General features: G+C 40.0%; 1 protein-coding gene across 2 annotated transcripts in view; it reads left to right on the forward strand.

Annotated features, from left to right (window-relative positions):
- The window catches only part of phf12b (PHD finger protein 12b), a 78,140-nt gene that overhangs the window by 36,737 nt on the left and 22,690 nt on the right, over positions 1 to 18,713 (forward strand). For both annotated transcript variants that reach the window (XM_073053434.1, XM_073053433.1), the window contains exon 5: positions 7,021 to 7,141. In XM_073053434.1, coding sequence (XP_072909535.1) covers positions 7,021 to 7,141 — 121 coding nt within the window. The remainder of the gene's footprint in view (positions 1 to 7,020; positions 7,142 to 18,713) is intronic.

The raw sequence follows: 18,713 nt of genomic DNA on the forward strand, positions 1-18,713 counted from the left end.
TAGCCTCGTTCAGCCTGCGGTAGTCGCCGCACGGTCTCCAGCCCCCTGTCGCTTTGGGCACCATGTGCAGGGGGGAGGCCCATGGGCTATCGGACCGCCGGATCATCCCCAATTCCTCTATCCTCGAACTCCTCCTTCGCCAGTCGGAGCTTGTCCGGGGGAAGCCGCCGAGCACGGGCGTGGAGGGGTGGTCCCTGGGCCGGGATGTGGTGTTGTACGCCGTGTCGGAGCATGGCTGCCGTGAACTGCGGTGCCAGAACCGATGGGAAATCCGCCAGGACTCTGGTGAAGTCATTGTCAGACAGCGTGATGGAGCCGAGGTGTGGGGCTGGCAACTGGGCTTCTCCCAGGGAGAACGTCTGAAAGGTCTCGGCAGGTCGACCAGCAGGCTGTGAGCCCGCAAAAAATCCGCGCCCAGAAGCGGTTGGGCTACGGCGGCCAGTGTGAAGTCCCACGTGAACCGGCTGGAGCCGAACTGTAGCTGCACCGTATGGGTGCAGTAGGTCCTTACCGTGCTGCCGTTCACTGCCCTCGGGGGGGACCCGGTGCCCTGTTGCTGGTGTCGTAACTCGTCGGAGGTAAGACGCTGATCTCGGCACCAGTGTCGACCAAAAAACGGCGTCCTGACCTCTTGTCCCACACATACAGGAGGCTATCCCGAAGGCCAGCCGCCGTAGCCATCAGCGGCGGCTGGCCCTGGCATTTCCCAGGAACTGGCAGGGCGGGCGACAACGGCGGGCTTCTGCGCTCCACCACTGGTGGTAGAAACACCAGTGTTCATTGGGCTCCCCACCCCTGCCTCTGGGGCTAGCGGGCTCTGTAGCCGGGCCTGGACTGGTTTGCTGCTGGGAGCATGGCCTGTTGATCTGTGCGATGGACGCTCCACTCACCTTCTTGGCGTTCCACAGCAAGTCCGCCCGGGTTGCCACCTTCCGGGGGTCGCTGAAATCCGCGTCAGACAGCAGCAGGCGTATGTCCTCGGGCAGCTGCTCCAGGAATGCCTGCTCAAACATGAGGCAGGGTGTGTGTCCGCCGGCCAAAGACAACATCTCATTCATTAAAGCCGATGGAGGTCTGTCTCCCAAGCCATCCAGGTGCAGTAAGCGGGCAGCCCGCTCGCGCTGTGAGAGTCCGAAAGTCCTTCGGAGCAGGGCTTTGAATTCCGTGTATTTGCCGTCTGCCGGGGGAGACTGTACAAACTTCGCAACCTGGGCCGCTGTGTCCTGGTCGAGGGAGCTCACCACGTAGTAGTAACGTGTGTCCTCTGAGGTTATCTGCTGAATGTGGAATTGGGCTTCTGCTTGCTGGAATCATAGGTGAGGTTGCAGCATCCAGAAGCTTGGCAGTTTCAACGAAACCGCATGAACAGATGCGGCGTTGGTCATCTTCGGTCCAAAAATCGTTTGGACCATCGGGGTCACCAGGTGTAGCGGTGTGCTACACGCAGCGCTAAAATAACGACACGGAGTCGGTAAACTGCAATTAAAGATGATTTTGTTCAAACTTCACAGCCTTGCTTTAAAGCCTCCCTCATCCCACCCTCCCCGGGCGCGGATGCTCTAAGGGACACGTACTCACAAACCCCCGCAGGTTTTTTTCCCTTTGTTGCGGACCTGGCCTTTGTGCCTGCGCGCTGGCTATTTGTGAGCCGGTTCGAGTGCGCTAGGAAGTGGGTCGCCACAGGTGGTCTAATTGAGACCAATCAAATGTTGAAAGGCTTAGATAGAGTGAATGTGGCGAGGTTTCCTGTAGTTGGGGTGTCTTGGACCAGAGGGCACAATAAAGGGGCATCCATTTAGAACAGAGATGAGGAATTTCTTTAGCCAGAAGGTGGTAAATCTGTGGAGACCAGATCATTGAGTATATTTAAGCTGGAGGTATATAAATTCTTGATAAGTCAGGGTGTGAAATGTTACAGGAGGAGACAGGAGAATGGGATTGAGAGGCAATGGATCAGCCATGATCAAATGACGGTGCAGACTCAGTGGGCTGAATGGCCTAATTCTGTACCAATGTCTTATGGTTTTGCAGATTTGGATTTGAGTTGAAGTGTGCAAGGCCACAACTATTAAACCTTGGGTGCATCCTTAAGTATTGTGATTAGGTTATGGGCACCTTGTTTCCTTCAATTTATATAATTTGAAACTAATTAGCTTGAATTTTTGCAGCTGGGCAGTAGACAATAGTAAACATGGAAAGCTTGTTTAGATTCATTGGTTTCTGCATATATTCAATAGGTCAGTATCATCCATAGTTTGTAAAGAGATGTATTATTAATGAGGTTAATTGAATCAGACCTCTAGATTTCTATTTGTTACTCAACTTGCCACTTGTTATTCAACTTAGACTGTCCATTTTCTTCGTTGTCTCACCCTCCATCTGTACTTCCAAATTATCTTCCCATGTGCCTCCCCAGGCTCCCAGCCATAGCTTCTGCTAAAATACCGTTAAATGAAAGGCTCCTGCTTTTTATCAGTGTTGTGGACCAGATTAAAACATTTCAACACCTTGGAAATTTATTAAAATCTGACACCTGTCATGAGAACTTCATTGTGATTTTATTGTATTTTCCATCTTGTTTCTCAATATTTCCTGTCAAGAAAGGACTGCTTACTCCACAGCTGCAAGGCAGTGAAAATGGTGAATCTTTCTGTATTCAGCATTGGTTCTGTATTTGGATTAGAATAACAAGTCAGCCAGGTGCTCAACATTTTAAATTTGCTTAGCAAATTTTCTTCATTAGAATAAAAAGGTGTTCTAAATAACAGAAAATAGTAACATCCAAATTTATAATTTAGCAGAAGCCCCTAAATCCCTGATTGACAGGCTGACATAAAGTCCAAGGCGCATGTTTATGTAAGACAAATAATGTTACTGGCACTATTATAATAAAACAGACAGTAGTATAAGTATTTGAAACAGCAGCAATAAAAGAGGAGACTGATAGAACATGTGAAGGAGAGGCCTGTATACTCCAAAGGACTTCAATCTCCTCAGGAAGTAGAGGTGACTCCGGCCCTTCTTGTACACAGCCTCCATATTGGTGCTCCACTCAATTCTGTTGTCCAGGTGCACCCTCAAGTACTTGTAGGTCCTCACCATTAATAATAACAGAGCAGTGCAGGCTTGGACTTCCTGAAGTCCATCATCAAATCCTTTATCTTACGATTGAGCTGCAGATGATTCAGCTTGCACCATTTAACAAAGTCCTCCACCAGGGCCCTGTATTCATCCTCTTGACGTCCCTTCTCAGTCATCAGAGAATTTCTGCAGATGACATAACTCGATGTTGTATCTGAAGTCTAAGGTATACGTGGTAAACAGGAAGGGCACCAGTACTGTTCCCTGTGGGACCCCAGTGTTGCTTATAGCCATATCTGACACACAGCTCTGAAGCAGCACAAACTTTAAAATGTTGAATTGACTATTGTTCCACTGATTATAATTCCTTGTAAAGAGGAAATGTAAATTTTCCATGTAATCAACTGCGTGGTGAGCTATAATTGTCTGTTTGCCACATCTTTGCATTGATGGTCAGGAAGGAACCCAAGTGTGGGCTTGCTTTGCATCAAATTAAAGCTATCGACTAGTTTGTTATTAAATAGTAACTGATACAAAGGGAGGAAATAGACTCTTAGCCTATTTGATGTCTTTGGGGTTTAGCAGCAGTTGTCTGTCATTGATGAATGAGATTAAATACTTTGTTAGTTAATGAGATGTTGGAATGCATTCTACCTGATATCAGAGAACTATTTGTCTTCCATCAGTGCAAGTGCAGCGCACAAAATAAGATTCAGATTGATTTATTTATCACCAGTACAGTGAAGTTCATTGTTTGCATTAGCAACCAGCACAACCAAAGGATGTCATGATGGCAGCTCACAAGTGTTGCCATGCATTCTGGTGCCAATACAGCATGCTCATAGTGTTTAACTGAATAAGCCTCTTTCCTCCTCCATCTTCAAACCCACACAGACACAAGTGCACTTCCAAACCCAGGACAGGCCATCTCTGTAACCAGACATCTTTCTCAATAGTCTTCAGTTGTTAAGCCCTAATCACTAGTTTAAAATCATGGGAGGTAATCTTGTCCTACATTCTCAATCAGAAATGTTACACTGTATTATATCTTGTGGAGTTTTACCTTTAACTACTCTCCCTTCCTTTAATTCAGTTTTCAGGCATGCTTAGTTGTCAATACATTTTTACTCAACTTTTTTGCCTACCTCTTTGATTTTGAAACCTTGGGTGGTTGATTGTTTAATTTCATGAATTATATGATTATGATTGATGTGCAAAATTATCCTATTGGCCCCCTCAATTTGAAAAGACAGAAGGATGTCCTGATATGCTAAATTGGCGCTGCTTAGTTGTGCTGGTGCCAAATTTTATGTTGGGTGGGATGATGGAGGAAACTCATGTGTTCCAGATTGCTTATGAATGCCAAAGGTACACGTGCATTTGACTACCCATTGATGATAGGAATTCTTGCATGACTCTGCCCTTAGCAACCAACCAGTACTTGACATGTCTCTTGTATGGCAATTTGTGTGAGGTACCAGATGGAAGCATAAAACTCAACAATGTGCTGTTATGTGTTTTTGCCTGAGGTGATAACTTTGCTGCCTTGGTAATTTCTAAATATTAGACACAGACCATGCATAACATCCAGTAGACTTTTGTGTTGAAAGGCATATAATAACATGTGACTATTGTAGACCTTGTGTTTTGAGAAATAGCTTATTAATACATGATAATAGAACATTGGGTGTAGAGTTGAATCAAAACCTAGTGTAAGTTTGAAAAGGGGCAGACTGGAAAGACTACTTTGGAGCATTCCTAAACATTTAATTCTCTTTCAATTTGTATGTCACACTGCATTATTTCTGCTTTCTCTTTTGAAAATCAAAATACTAAAAGTAATTACATAACAAATATTACACCTGTAGGAAAAAAAATTGCTTTGGCAATAATTGTAACAAAACAGTGGACTTGTTCTTTTTCAGCCCATTTAGCACATTTGATTTTCTTGAGTAACACATACAAAATTGTGGAGGAACTCAGCAGGTCAGGCAGCATCTATGGAAAGGAATAAACGGTTGACGTTTCATGCCAAGACCCTTCATCAGAACTGGAAAGGAAGGAGGACGAAGCCAGAATAAGAAGATGGGGGTAAGGGAAGGAGTATAAGTTGGTAGATGAATCCAGGTGGGTTGGGGGTGAAGTAAGAAGCTGGGAGGGGTTAAGTGGAAAAGGCTAAGGGCTGGAGAAGAAGGAATCTGATAGAGGAGAGTGGACCATGGAAGAAGCACTTGGGGAGGTGATAGGCAGGTGAGGACGAGAAGAAATATGAGGGTGGCCAGGGTGAATAATGGAGGAAGAGGGAAGGGATCGAGGGGAGAATTACTTCAAGTTAGAGATCGGTGTTTTGATTATATTGCTTTGCTTTCCACTTCCTAAAAACACTGGGCAAAAGTACATATTTGTACTTCACCTGATTGTCCATTCTCTGTCAAAGAGTATGAAAAGTTTGTTTCTAAAAGGCAAACTGCACCAATGTCAACTCTGCATGTGCTGCCTTAACCATAAGTGCCAAAACAAATTGTGGTTATTCCTGAGGTCTGAACTGTAGGCGGGAGAAAAACTATTAAAGATGCGACTGAAATTGAAGACAGTTCTTAAGGGCATTTAGAACCCATGACAATATCTAGAACGCATTATGCTCTTGTTCATTCTCACAGAGCTGTACAGAACAGAACTGGTCCCTTTTGACCATTTACACTAATCCCATTTATCTACATAAGAAGAAAATCCTTCTGTGCTTTACTTAAATGTATATCTAATTATTGTAATTTTATTCCATCATCTCTTCTAGCAGTCTGTTCCGGATATCAACCACTATGTGTGTTGGAGGGATGGGGGGACTTGACCTTAAAATCCATTTAAGGCTCGCACCTTTCAATTTAAAACTCTGCCCTCTTGTTTTTGAAACCTCTACATGGAGGAGAAAAAGATTTTGACTATCTACCCCATATGTTCCTTTCAATAGTATGTATACCAAATCACTTAAATTCAATATAAATGAATTTTAAGTTTGATTCATTTTGTACAATTACATTTTAAAACTAGGGGAGCTTTTTTGATATAAGTTGAAGTATTGCAATATAATCATTGAAGAGAACTGAAATATCTGGCCACAACATAATTATTTTATGTTGTTGTTCTCAAAAAGTAGCTGCAACACAGCAGCCAGCAGTTGCTTAACATTTTTCATTGGGGATTGCGTTCGAGTCATTTTGATAACAATTTTGTTTATATTTGACAATTGTCAGCAGACAAGTTTCCTTTGACTCTATGCATCATTAGTTATTAATGGAGCAAGTCCTTATCTGAAGATCTAGGGTAAAAACTTTACTGCGTTTAGTGATGCACGTCTGTGTCAGGAAGCAGTGACCCATGATCTGTTTTAATTTGTTAGTGCTGGTTATGGGAACTCATTGGGGAAAAAAAATGCATGTTTTGAATTATTTTTTCATTCCAATTCATTAAATGCAATGTTAACAATATCAACATTAACAATGAATTTAAATGTAGATATTTTCCTTTTGGAATCTGTCAGTGATTCTGGAATGGAGATGTCTAAATTGAACCTTTAAGTTTAACTTGCATTGAAAGTTTGGAGTAGTGTGTGTTCAATAATGAAATAGAAAGGATGCTGGTTTATTTCTGTAGTTTCATGTTAAGGTGGCAGCGAAGATAAGTATCCTATTTTGATAGTAAATGTGCATTCCAGGGGTACTGACTACTAAATCATCAGCTGTATGTCAATGGAAGATTTCTGCTACCTTTTTAAGGAACAGTACAATCTATAGAAATGAGTACCTGTTTCTATTTGCTTGTCTCAACTCATTTTGTAATGTTAGAGTAAGAGTTAAAGGAAATTCAACCATAGGATTAGAAGTAGACGTGTTAATAAAGCCAATTTTTGCTGCAGATAATGACACAAACTATATCATGCAGGTACCAGTAAAAGGAGAAGAAAGGAAGAAACAACGGGGAAGAATGTGAAGAGGGCACAGCATGAACTAGATCACAATGGCCTAGTCCCATTGCCTGTCAAAGTTTGCTTCACTTGTAACAGGTGGGGATTTCATTTCTACATCTTTGCTTGCATATTAGCAGGTGACTCTCCAGGTACAAAATTGACCACATAAGTAAAATAGGTGTCAAATCATTTTGCTTTGAGCCCTTAAACCAGACATCTAACCTTGGTGGCCATGATGCTTTGGATATTTTGAAGTTGTGTGCAAAATTTCTATGATCCCTTGTCAACTGTAACTGAATTAAATTCAGTTGCATGATAATAGCTCACCAGTTCAAGATTGTGTCCATGAAGTAATGTTCAGAGAATCAATCTGATTGATTGCTCTTTTATAATGTGAGACAAATGCCAGGTTTTACTCTTGCCCCATCCCATTATAACCTCAAAGTAGACTTTTCACTGTACTGATAGGATGAGAAATAAACTTGGCTTTACAAACTGCTAGAAGATGATTAAACTAAATGCTTTCATATATATATTTTTTTAAAAAGAACACGCACCCATTCTTGTGAACCTCCACATCGTCCTTGAAACCTTGCTTTCTTCAGGATTGCTGGTGTGAGATTACAGCAGGCATCTTGTGCCTAATATAAACTGTTCGTATTCTCTAACTAACCACTGTTGCTAATTTTACTTAGTGAAATCTGTTTGATCTCTAGGTGCAGATAAATTAGTAACTTTGTATTGAACGTGAGCTTTTGCTGCTTTAGTCTTAAGTTGATTTATTGATAAATAACTTGCGTGAAAGGAATGATTATTTCCTTTCACTGGATAATTCACCTTCTAAGCTGCCTTAATTGTTTAAATTATGGGTGATTTTAGGTATTGTACTCCTTCTAAAGTGCAAATGCCTGGATATACAATTTACTCAATACTAAGTAATTAGCTCATGAAACTTTCAAAGGATATTTAAAGAATGACTTAATGTGGATAAGGTTGACTTTGAGTTACTTCTTTGTTCTCACTTAAGCAATGGCATTCAAAGGTTAATTGGCTGTACCAAGTCTATGCCTCGACTGTTCCATTTTTACATGGATTTTACTCCATTAGGTTAAGTAAATTAACAGGCCAGTTTCATCCATTAGGACTAGTTTCCAACAAGAACTATGTTCAGCCATCTAGAGAGAATTTAGTAATGAGAAAGTTTGGGAGATGAGAGAATGCCAAATTTAAATTGGAAATTTTGTTTACTAAAGTACAAAAATGAAAGAATAGTAATAAACTCAATTGGAGTCAATTATAAAAGATGAAATAACGGCACATTTGGATAGTAGTAACAGGATCGGTCCGAGTCAGTATGGATTTATGAAGGGGAAATCATGCTTAACTATTCTTCTGGAATTTTTTGAGGATGTAACTTTGAAAATGGACAAGGGAGAGCCAGTGGATGTAGTGTACCTGGACTTTCAGAAAACCTTTGATAAGGTCCCACATAGGAGATTAGTGGGCAAAATTAGAGCACATGGTATTGGGGGTAGGGTACTGACATGGATAGAAAATTGGTTGGCAGACAGGAGACACAGAGTAGGAATTAACGGGTCCTTTTCAGAATAGCAGGCAGTGACTAGTGGGGTACAGCAAGGCTCGGTGCTGGGACCACAGCTATTTACAATGTACATTAATGATTTAGATGAAGGGATTAAAAGTAACAGCAAATTTGCAGATGACACAAAGCTGGGTGGTAGTGTGAAATATGAGGATGATGTTAGGAGAATGCAGGGTGACTTGGACAGGTTGGGTGAGTGGGCAAATGCATGGCAGATGCAGTTTAATGTGGATAAATGTGAGGTTATCCACTTTGGTGGCAAGAACAGGAAGGCAGATTACTATCTGAATGGTGTCAAGTTGAGAAAAGTGGAAGTACAACAAGATCTAGGTGTCCTTGTTCATCAGTCACTGAAAGTAAGCATGCAGGTACAGCTGGCAGTGAAGAAAGCTAATGGCATGTTGGCCTTCATAACAAGGGGAGTTGAGTATAGGAGCAGAGAGGTCCTTCTGCAGTTATACAGGGCCCTGGTGAGACCTCAGCTGGAGTATTGTGTTCAGTTTTGGTCTCCAAATTTGAGGAAAGACATTCTTGCTATTGAGGGAGTGCAGTGTAGGTTCACAAGGTTGATTCCCGGGGATGGCAGGACCGTCATATGTTAAAAGATTGGAGCGACTGGGCTTGCGTACACTGGAATTTAGAAGGATGAGAGGGGATCTGATTGAAACATACAAGATTATTAAGGGATTGGACACGCTAGAGGCAGGAAACATGTTCCCAATGTTGGGGGAGTCCAGAACCAGAGGCCACAGTTTAAGAATACGAGGTAGGCCATTTAGAATAGAGTTGAGGAAAAACTTTTTCACCCAGAGACTTGTGGATCTATGGAATGCTCTGCCTCAGAAGGCAGTGGAGGCCAATTCTCTGGATGCTTTAAAGAAAGAGTTAGGTAGAGCTCTTAAAGATAGCAAAGTCAAGGGATATGGAGAGAAGGCAGGAACTTGTGGATGATCAGCCATGATCACATTGAACAGCGGTGCTGGCTCGAAGGGCCGAACAGCCTACTCCTACACCTAATGTCTATAAACCATGCTTTAATTATATTTTTGGTGTCGTAGCTACAGATATATCAGTTCAACACGAGGAAATCTGCAGATGCTGGAAATTCAAGCAACACACACAAAATGCTGGTGGAACGCAGCAGGCCAGGCAGCATCTATAGGGAGAAGCAATGTCGATGTTTCGGGCCAGATATATCAGTTGACTGGATACAGTTAGTTGGCCTAGCCAAGAATACATTACTCTTAAGTCCCACTGTAGCTGCTTTAATTATCAAAATTTCATTCCTTGAATTTCTTCCTGAATCCACTCCACCAACTTCTCCACCTAAGACCTACCTTTAATAAAGACCAACATCAAGTTTCCCTTAGATTTGGTGCCCATTCCTGTATCTTTGAACTCTAGATTTTTTTTTCTTGTATCAAAAGTAATAAAGGTAAATGACATTACCAAATTGTACAATCTAGTCCATTGTCAGGACATTCAACACTTGAGAATTCTTTATTTGAAGAAGTAGACTATATACTGTAACATAAGACTGGCTGAAAATCTGGAACATGATTGAACATAAAAGGATTGAACTGTGTATCATTTTGGGTTGACTTTTATCTTTATCTGGAACATCCTTTCAGTTGCAGTATTATATCAACTTATTTATAAGTTAGATATCTTAAAACATTGTTGTTAATTTGCTTTATTTTGAGTTCTACTACAGCACGTGCTTCCCTTTAACTCTCCAGTATGGACCTTCGTTTTATATATTCTATCTAGGTCAAACCCTTTAAACTACACATTCTCATCGTTCTGGTGTTTCGACACTAGTCAATACATTTTTTTCATTGATAAAGTTGGTCTAAATTGAACAGCAAGGTAAATTGGATGATAGTGGTGTCTGAAAAATATAGAGAATTCTATGATTTTCCTTGTGCACTGACTAAATGAGACTGATTCTGCAAGATTCTTGTGGTATATATTTATAATTTCACGATATCTCTTGCTCCTGGGATCCTTTATATAGTTTGAAGATCCTCTTCATCATTGCTATGAATATGCATTACTTCACCTGCTTTCCTTTGTTCCTCTGCATCCCCTCCAAGGCCATGACAAGTATCATTTAGTTTTAAATTTGAAAGGCTTTTTATGTCATACTGGAAGTAAAGCATCTTTGCTGGTGGCAACCTTGGGTAATGAAAGATGGAGAAAATTTGGTTGCCACTTTCTAAATAGCTAAATAAAAATCACAAACAAGAGAAAATCTGCAGATGCTGGAAATCCGAGCAACACACACACAATGCTGGAGGAACTCAGCAGGCCAAGCAGCATCTATGGAAAAAAGTACAGTCGATGTTTTGGGCTGAAATGCTTTGGCAGATAAATGAAAATAATGTGAAGCATACAAAACAGAATGATTAATTTGCCTTCTTCATGCTTAAGGTCAGACTGGCTTTGGATAAAGTTTCATGGCTGTCTTAAATTACAAGGATTGCACACATGTGTGCATGTTAGTCTAACTATTTCAACGGGTAGATTTTCAAAACGTGTTGCCTTTATAAGCTACAGGCCAGTGAGAGCAGGTTGCATGGCTGGTAGAGTCACCACCTCTCAGTGCTAGAAGCAAGGTACCTTCCTGACTTTGGGCATTGTCTTTATGGGGTTTCCACATTCTTTCTGTAACTGCATACATTTCCTTTCGTACTCCAGTTTCTTCCCACATCCCAAAGATGTGATGGTTGGTTGTAACAAGTTTGTCATGGTGGCTGACTTCCCCGGAATTAGCTAGAACTTCCTTAGTGTGAGGGACTTGGATGGGGCTGATCTTTTTCAGTGCATTGGGGATGGTTCCGTGAAACAGTATATGTATGGAAACAAGTAGAGGAGGAGTCGTACTGAGCCATTTGTTCTGAAGTGAGCATATGTCATATGTACATCGTTTGTGTCAACAACCAACACAGTATGTGGCTGTGCTGGGGGGAGCCCACAAGCACTGCTATACTTCTGGGCGTCAATATATCATTCTCACAACTAACTAACACTGGCCTGTATGTCTTTTTAGAATGTGGGGGGAAACCAAAGCACTTAGAGGAAACCCACATGGTCACCAGGAGAATGTATGAACACCTTACAGACAGCGGTGGGCATTGAATACCAATCTTACAGCTGTCGCTGTAAAGTGTTAAGCTAGCCGCCTTGCTACTGTGCCACTTTGAAATCAGATGCAGTTGTGCTGTTTGTGCAGCGAACGGAGGGATACAGATCATGTGCAGGCAGAAGGGACTTGGTTTAATTTGGCATTGTATTCAGCACAGGCATCTTGAGCCAGAAGGCTCATTCTTGTGCGATACTGTTCAGTGTTCTTTGAGAGCTTAATTGGCCAATTTAAGTTCTCCCTAATGTGTGGGGAACTGGTAAAATCTGGGGAGAATAAAAAAAAAAGCACCCAATAGAATTAATGTGGGATTAGTGCAAATGGGTGTTTAGCTCACACTCGATGGGCTAAATGAATTGTTTCCGTGCTCACTGTGTGACTTTGAGATTGCATTGTAAAAAGTAAAATGGTACCAATGTGTTGCCGGTAGATTGGCAAAAAATTTCAAATGGTTCCATTATTATCAGAGAACGTATGCAGTGTACAACCTGCAGTTTCATCCACGAAAAACAGAAGAACCCCAAAACAAAGAAAGACAGAAAAATGTTAGAACCTCAAAGCCCCCCTTCCCCCCTCCCTGCACAATCAGCAGCAAGCATCAACCTTCTTCCCCCCCCCCCCACCTGTTTCAGTAAAAAGTGTCAGTGCCCTCCACCCAACAAACAGTAGCCAAGCAAGCACCACATTCAACAAAAACTATTGTTTACGTATCACAGGGACTCACTCTCTTACTAACAAGGGACAGAGGGATATCACTCATTTTCACAGCAAAAAGAGAGTCTGACAGTTGCTGTTATGATATTACAGTCTGCAGTGTCGCTTTTTATTCTGAAATTCTCAGACTTGAGAATTAGTAGCAAACTCTTCCACCATCGAGAGAGCGCAACTGCTCAGTGACAGAGACCATCCATATGTCCACACACAGCAAAATCCTGATGTTCCATCTCTTGCCGTACTCTGAAGGTGCCATATTCCAAGCCACGCTGGAGTATGTTGGAAAACGGTCGGCTGGAGAACTCCTGAAACGGAACTCATCTGCTGTTTTATACTTTAAAAAATTGCAGTTCGAGTGCCATTTGCAGATCAGGACTTCAATAGAAGCCCACCCACCTTGAAAGGGGGAAAAAAAAGACATTAAAGAGAGGAATTTATGCTGTTTCTGCCAATGAGCTCGAAGAGGCAGCCACTTGGTGCCATCTTAACTCTGCAAATTTATAAATGCAAGTTAAAGGAAAATGCTTAAACTTCAAATTTGAAAGCTGAGAAGTAGTAAAGTAAGAATAATTATATTGTTTAGTTGCTGAAAATTGTTCTTGTTCCTTACCAGGTGGAAGATGGATTTTTCACCCTTTGAGTCTATGCCAGCTCACAAAACAATCCCAGAATCAGGTTTATTATTATTGACATACATTTTGAAATTTGTTGTTTTGTGACAGCAGTACAGGGAATACATAAAATAGGCAATAAATTACAAAAAGAAATATGTAGTGCAAAGAAGAGAGCAAAAAATATTGAGGTAGCATTCATGCATTTGCAGTCCATTCAGAAATCTGATGGCAGTTCCATTTCTCCTTGTATTCCTGTACTCTGTTCTCTAAATTGCCCTGGTTCTTATGCGACCCACATACACTTGGCTATTTAGTGGAATGTTGACCTACCAACCAATATACAGTATCTTTGGATTGGGGAGGAAACCAGGGTACCCAGGGAAAACCTAAAGTAGCCAAAGGAAGGGCATGTAAACTCCATGACACCATTTGTTTTGCTGCGCTGTTTAGGCAGAATTGCACCACACATTCCCTTAGTAAAGTTAAAAGATATATGTCAACATTATACGGAACGTTAGTTTTAGCTTCCCAGAACTGCTGATTGGTATCAGCAAAAATTTGAAAATGCCTTGGTAAGAGGTCTCAAGTAATTTTTGCAATGAACAAAGCTTGCAATTTTAAAAGTAAACTTTGTGATCCTTATTCACCTAGTTTGCTTTTTTTCTGAGGAATTGTATTGCTCTTTTCCTCAGTTGAATATGTGAAGTTGGAGCAGTGAGAGGAAAAAACTGAGTGTCCACATCAATATTCAAACATGAAAATAGTAAAATCTACATTTTGGCTTTCTAATATATTGTAAATATTGTCAATCTTTATGATGCTTTTATATTTTTCTCACAACCATCAATAAATTTCATTACATTCATTTAAAATTTAGATATTCTTACATGAATAAAGGGCATTGAACAATTGGTCTGGTCCTTGATATCTTTGAGAATACAGTGTAATTTCAATTTGGGCTATGAAGTAACTTCAGTGATTATTTGTACAGTACAGATCAACTTTTATGCAGTTATTCCAATTTGTCCATTTGCCCAATTCAGTTGCATGCAGGTACTTGATCTGGTGCTTTGTAGAGATATAAGCTTACAAACTTGTACCCCAGATATTCAGTCACATCGCTTATGTTCTTTTTCAGTATTGTGCCTTTGACTTTTATCTGTGTTAAATCTATTTTCAATGTGCAAATCAAATCACACACTTAGAAAATTAAACTATGGATATCCAGTTCTTGAGTTACACTAGCATTCCTATAGAATTCCTATAGAATTCCCACATATTTTGCACTCATTCTCCACACAAACCCCAAAGTTCTTGATCTTTGGAAACTTTGCGGAGAAGTGTATTGCTTTCAATCATAGGCCACCAATATAGGACACCTGCAAGTAAATGAGAAACTCACCTAAAAAAGAAGGTCCTAGAAATTCTGGGGAACAAGGACACTAATAAAAAGTAATAAATTTTTTAAAAATATGATGGGGAAATTACAATGGTGCAAAAGTTGATAAATGCGCAGACCCTGTTTAAACTACATCCTGGAGTACTAAGATGTAGCCTCGAAAATGGTTATCCTCTTCCAAATTCTGTAGATAATGGAACATATCGTGCAGGTTGGAGTGCAGCAAATGTAACCTCACTCCTAAATAGGTTGGAGTGTAGCAAAAACAGGGAACTATGGATTGACCAGTCCAACAACAGTATTAAAATGTGATCAGACACTTGGAAATTATCCGTGTGGATTTGTGGAAAAGAAAACTGATAAACCTCTGGAAATTATTTGAGAATGTTACAAAATATTAAAGGGAGGAGCTAGTGGATCAAATACATTCTGATTGTCAGGACTTTTTTTAAATAAAGTCCATTGCAAGAGGTTAGTTTACAAAATAAAAGCAGATGGGGATTGGAGACTGGCAGGAGTTGAAAATCAGTTGACTAGTGGGAAGCTTGGAAAAATGAAATGGAATTTTCTCGGGAGGCATTGGTGTTTGGTGAGGAGCTGCAGGGATCGATGCTTGGCCCCAGCTATTCCCAACAAATATTGGTGATTTTGACAAGGACAGCAAATGACGCAAACTTTTCTGAGCATTGTGAAAAAAACGTGCAGGCTTCAAAGTGAGATATGTTGACTGGACAGATGTAGTATGTGTTAGATACAGTGAACAAAGGTAAGTGTAAAGTTATTCACATTAATAGGAAGAACAAAGAATAATATTTAAATTGTGATAGAATGAGGAATTATAATGTACAAAGGGACCTTGATGTCAGTGTACACCAATCAATGAAAGCAAGCAGCTAAGGTGACAAATACTTTGAATACTTGTCTGCATTTTTGTACTTCGTGTTAAGCCTGTAAAATGTTTATATTTTGGTGGAGGTCAAGGTGAGGGAGATGGATGCATTTCTAGGTACAAAGAGCATCAGGAAGTATCTGAAGTACAATATTGAGATAGAGGATGGTCTGTGATTGTACTAAATGGTGCTGAAGATTTGAAGTGCTTCGTGGCCTACCACAGTATTTTCTTTTCTGCCCAGTAGGTAAATATTTGGGTTTCAAAGTTCAAAGTAAAATTTATTATCAGAGTATAGGTCACCACATACAACCCTGAGATTCTTTCCTGCAGGCATACTAAGCGAATCTATAGAACAGTAATGGTAAACTGTAAACATCAGGAACTATAAACTGCAAATGCAGATATAAATAAATAGCAATAAATAATGAGCATGAAATAACAATACAACATCCATCTGTAACAATATGACAGTCCTTAAATGTGTAGCTCTCCCCTTCTGTTCAAGATCCTGATATTTGAGGGATAGTAACTGTTCTTGAATCTGGTGGTTCAAGTCCTGAGGCACCTGTACCTTCTACCTGATGGCAGCAGCGATAAAAGTGCATGGCCTGGGTGGTGAGGATCTTTGATGATAGATGCTGCTTTTCTACAGCAACATTTCATGTAGATGTGCTCAGTGATTGGGGAGGGAAGATGGCTTTACCTGTGAGGTACTGGGCCGAATCTACTACCTTTTGTAGGATTTTCTGCTAAATGGCATTCTCTTCCCAACAAATGAAGTAATTTTAAAAGGAGAACTGGGTTGTTTGTTATTTCAACTCAGAAATAATTAAATTCTGATCAGATGAATTTGGAGATCAAGTAATATTATTGCTCTGAGCAATTTTTCTTTCAATCAGTATTATCTAAAAGCAATTTTACCAGTATTTACACAAAACATATTAATTTCAAAATCCACCCACATGGGATTTCTGCATTATTTCCCAGAAACTCTTCCTTGTATTCTGGCCAATATTCATCACTGCCACCATCACTAAAAACACTCATCATAATTGCATCCCTGTATTTGGGTCCCTTGCCGTTTAAATTATCTGTTCTGCCCCTTTATTCCAATAGTAGCTACTCTTTGAGGATGTTTGATTAGTGGTTAATTACTTGGGTAACAATGGTGCAATTTATCAAATAAATCGATGGAGCTGAAACTACTAACTGTAAGGAACACTGATGTGCCTTTATTTTTATTTGCTGTCTTGTGGCTGAGTACAGGCTAAAAGTTGTAGATGATGGAAATTATTTAATTTCTAGTTTTGATGCATAGCTACAGGCTCCACCAGTTCTTAAGCGGTAACATGTTCATGAATCCTTTACTATTAATCTAACTTGCTTAAAAATACATGAAGACAAAATCTACAGATGCTGGAAATCCAAAGCAACACACACACAAAATGCTAGAGCTCAGCAAGCCAGGCACTATCTATGGAAAAGAGTAAACAGTCGGTGTTTTGAGCCGAGACCCTATACAACCCAGGTTTGAAAATAATATCCCAGGCAGTTGCATCTCTATGCCATTTTCTTCAAGTGGGGTGAATGTTGCTACTTTTAATTTGCCTCTGTTATGCTTATCCGTCACTTTTTGGAATAATTGATCTGAGTGCTTGACTTTTGGGAAATATCTTTCTGTTGCACTGTGATCTGGAATTCTGCATCTGAAAGTGCTCAACATTGTGCAGTACCTTGTTGTGCAAAAGTTAATATTTAAAAAATTGAAACAGGTGGCAGTGCCTGTGTTACAAAGAGCAGTTTTAGTGTAGGAGATTTTTCTCATGGTGAAATACGACCAGTGGATGAAATATTAGAGATGACAGGTTATTTGAGATAGACAACTTCTTTTAAAAATGGCTGCGTGCTAAATCATAAGACAAAATCAGTATCTTGTTAAAAGTAACTTTTCATAAACCAAAGTGTCATCTTCATTTATGCCTGCTTTGCAATCTATACCAACTATTTAAAACAGCTTTAAGAAATGTCAGTAGCTTGGTAAATGCATGTTAGGGGAGCAAAACCAAAAATTATATTTGAAATGTTTTCTAACAGATCCAAACTGAAGCAGAAAAACTGAGTATAGTATTTAATATTCAATAACTGATGAATACATGATTTATGAATTTTTTCCTCTTAGATTCTTATGCAATGGTTAAACTTTGAGAGGTGCACTGTATTTATAAATTGGGTTACAATCAGACTACTTAAGCCACTTGTTGCAAAAGATTTCCTTTTATTTATTTGTTTCTAGATGCAGTCTTGGTCATGCAACAAAATAAGTATGTGACTTGAATTAATTTCGAAGTATCTAGATAATTTCCGGACGATAACTTCACGAAATATTTGCCATATAATTGGGAGCAGATGTTCTTCTTTGTCATTTGATTGAAGCATGCAAAAAAAAAGTTCACTCTTCAAGATCAGGAACAATTTTCAAAGTTCAAATAGTTCGAAGTAAATTTATTATCTAAGTACATATGTTACCTAATACTACCTTGAATTTCATTTTCTTGCAGGCATTTACAGGAAAAATAAAGAAATACCTTAGAATTTATGAAAACTATGCATAAAGACTGATAAACAACCATAACTATTGTGCAAATGAATGCAAACTGTGCAAAAAAACACTGAAAACATGTAAAAAGTCCTTGCAAGTGAGTCTGCAGATAGTAGAATCAGTTCAGACTTGAGTTGAGTGAAGTTATCCACGCCAATTCAGGAGCCTGATGGTTGTAGGGGAATAACTGTTCCTGAACCTGTTGCTGTGGGATCTAATTCTTTTGTACCTCCTGCCCCAATGGTAGTAGCAAGAAGAGAGCATGATCTTGCATGGCGGGGGTCTTTGTTGATAGATGCTGTTTTCTTGTGGCAGTGCTCCGTGTAAATTTACTCAATGGTGGGGACGGCTTTCCCTGTGATGGACTGTGCTATGCCCACCATTTTCTGTAGCCTTTTTCGCTTCTGGGCATTGGTGCTTCTTCACCCTGACTAGATGCAACCAGTTAGCGTACTCACCTCTGTACATCTCTAGAAGTTTTATCAGTTTTTGGTGACATGCAGAAACTACACAAACTTCTAAGAAAATAGATTTTAAAGCTGTAGACAAAAAAAGTTACAGTACCACTTTTTTCTGACTTTGATTTGGTTGTATATATGCTTCAACCTTGACCAATAATCTCTCACTGCAAGTACAAGAGGAGGAGAACGTATACCTTTTTATTTGTTTGTTTCTGTTTACAATGAAGAAATGACAATAGCG

This window comes from Hemitrygon akajei, chromosome 8 (genome assembly GCF_048418815.1).
Source record: "Hemitrygon akajei chromosome 8, sHemAka1.3, whole genome shotgun sequence".
Classification (NCBI taxonomy): Eukaryota; Metazoa; Chordata; class Chondrichthyes; order Myliobatiformes; family Dasyatidae; genus Hemitrygon; species Hemitrygon akajei.